The following is an 11161-nucleotide window of genomic DNA, read 5'->3' as shown; positions in this document are numbered from 1 at the left end:
ACTTTTTTTCATTAAGAGATTATAAACTTTTTTAATTAAAATTTCATTATTTTAAAGAAATTTGTCCCTAATATTATGCAAATTGCGTATCCTAAAATTTAGGTTGCGTAATCTTTAATATTACGTAAATATTTTTGTAGGTAGGGTTTCAAAATTTGTAGTGTAGGTTTTTTTTTAATATTTAACGGTTGCGATATTTTACGAGTTGTTCCCTATTGTTCCCAATCTTTGTGGTCAAATTTCTTTTGAAATATGCGAATTTCTTTAAGCGTCATATATGAAATTGAAGATATTTCATCAACAGTAATATTTAAAAAAAGATGTCTCAGATTTTCCTGCTATTCATTCAATTTTTTTCCGAAGAAAAACGATAACTGAAGGATCAGAAAGCAAATAGTATTATGCAAAGTACAAAATGTATTAGCCATAAAAATACGACATGAGAAAAAGAAACACAATAATTAAAGTACGGTTATTATAATGGCTAATGCCTTTATTTTCACACTCAATAGATTGAAATAGGTTTCATGTTGTCAAAGTTTAAAGAAATATCTATGTTGTTTGTTCATTTAGGTAAATTTTTTTTATCATAGACACATACATATTCAATGATTTTAATTTTTAAATATATATATACTACTCTTCAAATGAAGCGAGAGAGTACAAATATTTTAGCAATTTTCATTACTAAATTTTGTATGAAGAGCTTATTTTAAGTGGGAGGTTAGAATACACACTTCAATGTATATAATTTTAATTCTTCATTTATCCATTCATATTTGGTTAAACATATATATAAAAAATTCAATGATGATGTTATGAAACAATTTGTAAATTTTTGTAACAAATTTATAGAAAATATACAAACTTTTTTTGTGATTTCATGATCAATCTGTGTATACAGCGATTATACGGATGTATGTGAGTGTACCCCTATATTGTACTTTAGCGAAGTATTTATGAAAAATTTAACTGAACTTAAGAACAAAACTTTACCTTCATTGGTTTGATTGACTGGTTAATTAACATAAATTTTTAAACATATTTGTATTGTATGTATAGGATTGTAAAGAATTCAATTGCGTTATTAATTTATACTTAGGAATACAAGTCGCCAATTTGACATATATTTTCTTTAGATTTGTTTTTGAGACATTTTAATTTTACAGTTTTTGGTTATTTTCAAACAAAAACAAATTTTTTCATAATATAGATTCCAACTGGATATCCGGCTCATAACAATGAAATAAAAACTATTTGTTGTAAGAATTTGGTGATTTGTGTGCTAAATATAAAGTAGGATAAATTTTTATGTCAACAGTGTAAGAACACTAGTCACTTAAAAACTACAAATAAGTCATTAAAATTAACTTAAAATCCAAATTACATTGTCTCTGGCGAATAGATAAGGAAGTATGCATGGGTGTCTAGTACAAATATTTTGAATTAAGTCCATGATTACTTCGTCCTTTGCTCAGAAGATATATGAAACGGCAGCCAAATTAGGAAACAAAAACAATCTGGAATTAAAAATATTTATATTAAATTAATATACATACAAATTATTAAATAACATCACTCATCAGGGACAACTGTACTATTTCTTTTTCGTTTTTTTTTTCTAATGCTAATAACAATCGGTTTAAAATCGTCTTTTCCATCCTTTCTTTTTATTTTATAAAGATATCAGCAATACTGTTTAGCGTTGTTTTTTTTATCTCACTTGCGTAATTTCAAAGCCTGCAATCAATTTTTATTTCATGATCGAATATCGCGTGGACCAATGAGTTTATAATTGTAAAGATTCTTGCTCTACATTTGGTGACCCCCGACTTCTAAATATAATCCAGAATTAAGTGGAAATATAAGCAAGTACGGTGAATGTAGTATTATGGAGCAGAGGGGCTTGTCATATATGTTTGCCCACTGCAATAATGGGGCAAGGTTTGATTTGGTGGAATCGACGCCGTGGCATTAAAACACATACCACAAAATATTAAAAATTTCTTTATATTTTTGCAATTCTTGGTCTATCAAATAACAATAAGGAAAGTAAGTAAGGAAAGTCTAAATTCGGGCGGGGCCGACTATATTTTAGCCTGCACCACTTTGTAGATCCACATTTTCGATAGCATATAAAATCCGTCCAAAGTGTTGGGTGCTATATATAAAGGTTTATGTTTCCCTATAAATACGATGGCGGTTCGGAAACTTCTTAGCCTATCAATGAAAGAGAATATTTAGTTTTTCAAAAATATTTTTATTTTTCAATATAATCTCTTGAAACTTCAATACACTTAGTCCAACGCTTTTCTAGCAATTCTATCCCTTGCTTAAAATAGTTTTCCTCAAGGTCTTCAAAATAGTGGTGTACAACTGTAATTTGTAACGAAATCGCCATATCTTCCACTTCCGGCCTTGCTCAGGGAAATTTGGGGAGGATCTTTTATGGCCGATTACATAACTTTAAAATAGATGGATAGCAGAAAAAGAAAAATAATATCGGACGGAGAGATGAATAATACCGGAGACTATATAAGTTTTCGAGAATACATCCGACAAGCCTGGCCTTTCGTCAATAAAACCGTCTTAGCAGTTCATTATTTTTAAAATGAAGTTATTATTAACATAAAAAAATGAATGAAATGGAATAATTAAATACTAATATTGATAAAATAGAATCTTCTTTCAGTGTAGATTGGAGAACAAATTTGAAGGAAGAAAAATTTTTAAGAAAATTCAACGAAGGATTTTTTTTTTTTAACTGAGATACAAGAAATAAAACAAATTGCGCGAAATAGTGCGATATATAAGCAAAGATAGAACGTTGTATTTTACGTGAAGTTTCGTGCTAAGAATTGAATGCTGGCAAAGGAAAATTTGAATTAACGACGAGGGCATTAGCAGATTTTGGTTCTAATTGGGTTTAATAACCAGCCACAAGGAGTTCAAAAGCTTCAAATATTTATTTCCCCGAATTGACAAAAACGATAAGAATTACTACAAATTTCCAGCCCAAAAGGAGTTCAAGGACTTCGAACACTTATTTCGCACAATTGATGAAAACGCTAGAAATTGCTGCAAATTAGCTCCTCTAACTACCCGGACGTACCTTTATGGATCTCTTACGGAAATGCAATCATCAATGAATTTATTATTACTATATTATTCCTTAATTTTCATTTAGAGACATATTTATATTTCCCATTCTAGATTAAGTCATACCGAATATTGAAAACCAGGATGCAGCGATCGCTTCAATCTGATGTCAAATAAGGTAAATCCCTTTCCTACAATTCACACATTTATAGACGCTCACTTGATTTACATTAATAGAATTAGTCATACCTACTTACACTTACATTTACTTTCCCTGTCAAATTTGTTCTCCAACCTACACTGAAAGAAGATTTTATTTTATCAATATTAGTATTTTAATAATAACTTCATAACTTCATAATAACTTCATATATTTAATAATAACTTCATTTTAAAAATAATGAACTGCTAAGACGGTTTTATTGACGAAAGGCCAGACTTGTCGGATGTATTCTCGAAAATTTATATAGTCTCCGTTATTATTCATCTCTCCGTCCGATATTATTCTTCCTTTTCTGTTATCCATCTATTTTAAAGTTATGTAATCGGCCATAAAAGATCCTCCCCAAATGTCCCTGAGCAAGGCCGGAAGTGGAAGATATGGCGAGATCGTTACAAATTGCATCTTCATTTGAGGTAAAACGCTTGCCAGCAAGGATTTTTTTAGATTTGGGAACAAGTAAAAGTCACTGGGAGCTAAATCAGGAGAATAAGGTGGGTGGTCAAGCAACTCGTACTTTAATTCGTTGATTTTAGCCATTGTTAAAACACTCTTGTGCGCTGGTGCATTGTCTTGATGAAAAATTATTTTTTGTGTTGTAAGACAGGACGTTTTTCTCGAATTTGTACATTTAATTGATCCAAAAGGTTGCAATAGTACTCTGAATTTATTGTGTTACCCTTTTGCAGATAGTCAATTAATAAAATACCTTTGAAGTCCCAAAAAAACCGTTGCCATAACCTTACCAGCCGATTGAATTGTTTTTGCCTTCTTTGGGGCACTTCCTCCAGCTTCAGTCCATTGTTTGGATTTTTCTTTTGTCTCTGGAGTATAGTGGTGGATCCATGTCTCATCAACAGTTATGAAACGATGCTTAGAATCCATTTTATTTCGCTGAAAACGATCCAAACAAGCTTGAGAAATGTTCATTCTTATGCGTTTTTGATCGACTGTTAACAAATGCGGCACCCATCTTGCAGAAAGCTTTTTCATCTGTAGTTCTTCATGCAAAATTAAATGGACTCGATCATTTGAGATGCCCATCATATTAGCAATTTCACGCATTTTTATTCGTCGATCATTTAATACCATATCATGCACTTTGGCTACAATTTCTGTTGTTGTTGCTGTTTTTGGACGTCCACTACGTGGTTCATCCTCAATGCTTGTACGACCACGTTTAAATTCAGCAACCCAATTTTTTACTGTTGCATATGAAGGAGCACTTTCACCTAACATATTCACCATATCATTATGAATTTCTTGTCCCGATAAGCGGATGCGTCGTTTTTGAACACCTGTTTCTATATGAAGGAGTTGTCAGATCGAAACAAAATTTAACATGTGTTCATAACAGAGATAGAAATTTCCAAAACACTTAACTTTTTTCTGTTTATACCGCGCTTTTTGTGCTAGGCTAAGAAGTTTCCGAACTGCCATCGTATATTTAAATCTGATCCGATATGGACAAAATTTGTTAGAGTTCTACAAAATCTATAGAGTTTAAATTTAAGTCGGACCTGGACGGATCACTATGTCATTAAAAAATATAGGAATCATTTAAATCTGATCCAATTTTTATTATTTAGCGGTCGATAGATTTATTATTCAAATTTTCCTATAGTTGTAATACATAACTATAGGAAAATTTGAATAATTTTTACAAGTTTTAGACTTAGAAGTTGCGATTACAAGGAACATGTGGATATTTTGGCAATTTTTTGCCCAAATCGGAAAAATATATATATGGGAGTTATATCTAAATCTGAGCCGATTTCAACCAAAATTGGCATGCATGTCTAGAACCTTAATTATACTAAAACTTTAATTATACTAAACGGAGTAAAACTTTGGCCTCTGTGGTTATATGAGTATAAATCGGGCGAAAGATATATATGGGAGCTATATCTAAATTTGGACCGATTTCTTCCAAAAACAATAGGGTTATATTTTGATCCAACACACATAATCCCAGCAAAAACTAGGTAACCACATCTCATTACAATTGACATTACCAGGAGTAAAGCTGTCATTACACTTTGCATTACATTGCGGCGAATTATAATGACTAACTTGTAATGACAAAAATAAATACTTCTCGGTAATTTTCGAATTTTTATTCTCAAATTGTATGCAGTTGTAGTTAACGATTTAATAAAATATAATAAATGATGGTACCATTAGGTATAATTATTTACATAATCGAGCACTTACATAAAAAATCAAAATGAGTATGTAATGTAACGCTAATTCTGAAAATTTTTCCGTTAAGAAATTATTATCACAAATATTTCATAATAATTGTGTTTAATGACATTAACATATTATGTTTTAAATAAATGCTTTCTTATACCTCATTCACATTACACTTCCAAAATTGCGCTTAAACTAAATTTCAAATGTCAATTGCCTTATAAAAAAGAGACTGAAAATCCACTTTTAGTAGATTTTGAACCTTATGTGAATTGGCTATTGGATATATTATAACGAAATTCACGAATCCAACTCCTTAAACAACCTACATTTATTTCTATTTTAAGTGTGAAATTAAATTGCATCTTATTTAGATTATTTATTCGATTTTTTGTTTATTTATACAATAATCGTTTCTATTCAAGTAGTTCTCCTATTACAGCATCACTCGCCATATTTTGATCCATTGTAATCGGCGATAGAAATCAATATTTTCGAGATTTGGTTGCCTGAGACAATAAGTAGCTATTTTGCAAGCTTTGGTGTATCTACGAATATGTCATTACATATTAGGTGATTATATGCTTTAAATGCACTACTTATTTTATGGCCGAAAGTATGCCAGGGGAGAAGTACTTTCCTTCTAGGACATGCGTATGTAAATGTAATCCGAAGCGATGCCAATTAATAAGTGGTTATTAATTTTTAAATTAGCTTACCTACAAGATTACCGGGTAATGAGAGTTTTTGCTGGGATTGTGCCAAATTTGAAGTCGATTGGACTTAAATTTCGACCTAGACTTTGATTATAAAAATTTGTTAACAGATAAACGGACATGGCTAGATCGACTCAGGGGCCGACCCTGAGCATTATTGCCAAAGACACCATGTGTCTATCTCGTCTTCTTCTGTTACAATAATATGTGTGGCGCAGGGTATAAAAAGAACCACAGTTTTTTCTTTGTATTTTTCCAATCCTCTACAAAGCTTTCAAATGAGACTAGCAAATATCCCAGCAGAAAAGTGTAACCAAAAAAGCAGTGGAAATGTTGTGTTTGGATTGAAAGTGGCGTAAAATCGGTTTAGAAGCAACACATTTTACATTGGCTTTTCATATGGCGGAAGTAATTTTTTTTAAGCATCCCCCCTTGATATCGTAATAATTTTACAGATGTGAAGCTTTTTTAGTATGTCATATGAAAAACTACGAAAAAACATAAAAAATTTGATTTTTCTTTAGTTTTTTTGTTTATTACATCTTTGTAAGAACATTTCGAACAATAATTCTAGATATAAGTTATGGCTAATTTCATGTCAGTCGAGAAATGGATTGGTATTTTTTCAAATGGTTTTTGGAAATTTCCAATACTTTATTTGTCCTAATTGTTTTAGTAAATATAACGTTTTATTTTGTGAAAACAATGTAAACAATTGATTTTTATATATCACCTCAAAAGAACTCCGTTTTTTTAGTTTTCCCACATTGATTTCCCGTTTTCAGAAAACTTTTTGCTGGTTTAGAAGATTTCGTATTTTATACAAATAGCTCACAAAATAGTCCACAAAAACAAAATCAATAACAATATTTATTCTCAGCGATATATGTAAAAGAAGAACTTCTACATAAATTACATTATATGAATGATCAAAAATTAATGTTTTCTTTCGTCTATGTCCTGAGTCCTGCCATTGCATCCCAGAAGCACTCAATTTTATATTTTTTTAATTCTAGGCATTTTTGCCCAAATATTAATCCCTAATTTTGATATTTATTAGAAATTCTTAATTCTAACAAATTGCTGCTTTCAACTTTGCAACCGCAGTTATTATGGAACTTCTTACAGTATTATATATTATTATAGCACACACTATCGATACTTACAATTACGACAAAGGATTGTTTACACAAATTCCGAGTAAATCTCTTCTTGTCCTCCTTTCGACATCTAATCGAACATAATAACGCTCACGTTATTCTTCCTCTATTTGTTTAATGAAAGACTTTCAATGCTGGCCAGCAATTCATCGGCGGTTTGTGAAACCACCTGTTCTTGATCATCGCGGGTACTTAGATTTTGTAAGCGTTTTTCCAAATTCGAAAGATCTTCTAATTCGCGTTGCTGTTTAGCCATATACCGTAGAATTAGTGCAGTTAACATACACATATCTTCGAGAATTTTACTGGTCTCTGGAGTTGGGTTCTCGTATCGAGTACGCAGTAAACGTAGTTTTGCCTCAGCCAGCTCTAAAGGGGTTTTGCCACTTCTATCGTACATGTGGACACTCGCACCACCCTGGAGCAAAACACGTACAACCACATTAAAATTGTTGGAACTCGCAGATATAACAGCCAAATGAAGAGGTGTGTTACCCAATGAATCTACAACATTGGGATTTGCTCCGAATTTGAGGAGCTGTTGGACGATTTGTATATACCCACGACAAGCAGCTAAATGCAGTGGGCTGCGTTTATATTCGTCCGCTGCATTCGGAATTGCGCCTGCTTCGAGTACCTTTGTTAGTAGTTCTATGTTATTAGTACACGCTGCATAGCGCAGTTTTCGTCCAGCTGACTCTGCAAAGATATTGTTGTAACTGAATCTAAGTCTGCTTTTAATACATGTACGTGGGCGCATCTTGAAATTGTGACTGCTGGATGGCAGAGTGCTCGGATGGATGATGCTAGACATGAAATCTGTAGACTGCGAAGAAGAGTTCAACGGCAGTGGTGGTAGGGTAGGTAATGCGAAATGTTCGTCCGAGTGGAATGCATTTGGATTGATAATGGGCCACTCGTGCGTATTCGGGGATGATGTTGGTGTGGGCGGCATAATTGGTGGAGGAGTAATCATTATACTGGCAGATACTCCATCGTTGCTATCATTACTTGTGTCCACACCTGAATCATTAGCGGCCATTAGCTCTTCAGCCTCGTCGACAGGTAGCGCTGGATATCGATAGCCCTTAATTTTGGCGATTTGGAGTGCACAGCTAAATCGGACTTAATTTATAGTTGAATTTATTGATGTCTTTATATTTTTCCTAAAGGTGATCCGTAATAGCAAAAAAAAACAACATAAACCCTCTCGTTTTGTGTATATTTTGCTTTTTTTGTTTCCTTGTTTTTCTATTTATTTATTTTGTTTTTCTTCTTGCCTAGTGTTGCCAAACCACAAATTACGTGTACTCATATTTTGTGCTACATTAGTGTAGCCAATTCAAATTTTAACAATTATTTTAGGTTTGGCAACGATTTAAGCTGTGGGACGTTCCCATTAGGAGAAATGCTAGCCACATTTTGAAGCCGACAATTATCCATTTTAAGGCCGGTATGCACCTCTAGCGAAAAATTTCATTCCCATAAGAAATGCATTGCTATTTATGCTAACGAAATTTTCGGTAGCGTTCAATTTCGTAAGCTGGTACGCACCTCTGATGAAAATAACAGGGTTGTCAAAAGCATTTTTTGGCAGCAAACATTTAATTTATTACAATCATTGTGTGCGTAAAAGTTTTAAAAGGTCTGTAAATAATAAACAATTTATTTGAGGAATATTTGGAACATATATTAACAATTTTTAAAAGCGATTAGCTGGTTTAAAATTTGTGTACACAGCCCTGTTTTTTTGTTGTAGACTTAAATAAATTTTTGCTACCGAAAATTTCGTTAGAGGTGCGTACCGGCCTTTAGAATCAATTTGAAGTTTTCCGAATTGTAATGAGATTGGTTGTACAACAAATCTTGCAATCAAATTTACATTTCATTCAGAGAATGAAGCCGACCCATTTTTGTCGGCGGCGGCTGACACTAAATTTGTCCATTCGGCGGTGGACAATTATCCATTATAAAATCAATTTGAAGTTATTCGAATGGTAATGAGATTAGTTGTACAACCAATCTATCCATTCGGCGGTGGACAATTATCCATTATAAAATCAATTTCAAGTTATTCGAATGGTAATGAGATTAGTTGTACAACCAATCTAACAATCAAATTTACATTGAATTCAAATTTTCTGAGCAAAGTTTTTTAAAGTTATTATAGCAGCGTGAAATTGATTGATTGTGGTTGGAAAGTTCAACATTTTGGAATAAAATACGACAATTAGTAATACATTTTTCTGACTTAAATCGATATTTTTGATTAATTGGCGGCTAAATTTGAGTCGAGATGAGTCGACATATTCGGCGGCGGCGTCGACTGGCCAAAAATGGTCGGTGGCGACTGAAATCGGCGGCGCGACTCGGCGGCTTCATTCTCTGATTTCATTCCACTTTTCTGAGCTAAATGTTTGTAAAACTATTACAGCAACTTTATACTAATTCATTGTAGGTGGATTGTTCATAAATTTTGCAAAAAATGTAACAGTTATTAAAAAATCTGATATAATCAATATTTTTGATTAATTGTCGGCTAAAATTGAGTCAAGATGAGTCGACATATTCGGCGGCGGCGTCGACTACCAAACATAGATCGGTGTCGGCTAAAATCGGCGACGCGACTCGGCCGCTTAATCCTCTGCTCACAATAAAAGGCCATAATCATGTTCGGATTTTGATTAGAAAAAGAACTCTTGATATTGAAAACTTGAATAATTATTTATAGCATTCATAATCGGTTCAGATTTACATATTGTACACATATATACGTTTTTTTCCCAATTTGGCCATAATACCCTTATTTATTAACCAATCTTACTCAAGCTTAGCACAATGTTATCTTCTTTAGTAGTAGTTTTTCATTAGCTGATCTGACTTTAATACGCATCAATAGAGTTAATTTATCTGCTTAATCGCACTATTTTAATAAAGAAACCGCGGAAATTTCAAAGCGAAATGCGAACATAGTATCGCCCTTTACTTTAAAATATAGAGAATTTCAGGATGATTTGATGACTGATACTACCTCAAGCAGATCGGTTCAACTGGCATGCATCCCTAAGTTAAATTAAAAATTTCTACATATGGAGACTACATTAGATTTGAGATTTATAAGAACCATTTTCGTTTGAGTTCTATAGGATTCTTAAAGTTCTCATCATCTCAGCGCGTACACCCAAAGAAGTTTGTTAGTAGGGACAGCAGAAACGTCTGCTGAAACATCAAAAAGTCTGCTGAAAAAGGGACAGCAGTCACATTTCCTGCTATTTTTTAAGCTCGATTACACTAAAACATGTTTTATTTTGGCTAAAACAAATAAAAATGTCAACTTAGGAGCTATCCTAACATAATTAAAACAATATTTTAGGAATATCTACACGGTTGAAAAAGACTGTTTTTCATATGTTTGGCTATAAACATTATATGTTTGGAACACAAATTTTTAAACACAATATTTTTGAGTGCAAGCATATAATGTTCATAAACTAGCATAACATGTTTGGGACATATATGTTAATATGTTAGAACATATTATGTTTGGGACATAAAATGTTTGTAAATATAATATGCTTGAATGCAAACATATATTAATTTAGAAATAGCCTATTAACATATATGTGTTTAGTAGCTTGAAGCGCTATTTAACTGGGAGCGATATTGAATTAAGTTGGTGGTTGTTGCTTGTTATTACAAAATTAACATTTCATTTTTCCTTGGGCAATTGATCAGCTACTTCTTTGATCCTTACAAACTGTGTGGTCCGCTGT

The 11161-nt window shown here is 32.5% G+C and overlaps 1 protein-coding gene across 1 annotated transcript; it reads right to left on the bottom strand.

The window, feature by feature from the left end:
* Positions 1-461: 461 nt before the first annotated feature.
* Positions 462-8676, bottom strand: LOC142234035 (uncharacterized). Its single transcript, XM_075305099.1, has 2 exons — positions 7395-8676; positions 462-1520 (listed from the first exon to the last, which is right to left on the bottom strand). Exon 1 carries the CDS (start codon positions 8428-8430, stop codon positions 7495-7497), a length of 936 nt encoding a protein of 311 aa, XP_075161214.1. The 5' UTR covers positions 8431-8676; the 3' UTR covers positions 462-1520; positions 7395-7494.
* Between the last annotated feature and the right edge of the window lie 2485 nt (positions 8677-11161).

The sequence above is a fragment of the Haematobia irritans genome, chromosome 4 (assembly GCF_050003625.1).
Source record: "Haematobia irritans isolate KBUSLIRL chromosome 4, ASM5000362v1, whole genome shotgun sequence".
Classification (NCBI taxonomy): Eukaryota; Metazoa; Arthropoda; class Insecta; order Diptera; family Muscidae; genus Haematobia; species Haematobia irritans.
Note: the sequence above shows the minus strand (reverse complement) of the source record. Positions and strands in the feature narration are given on the sequence as shown.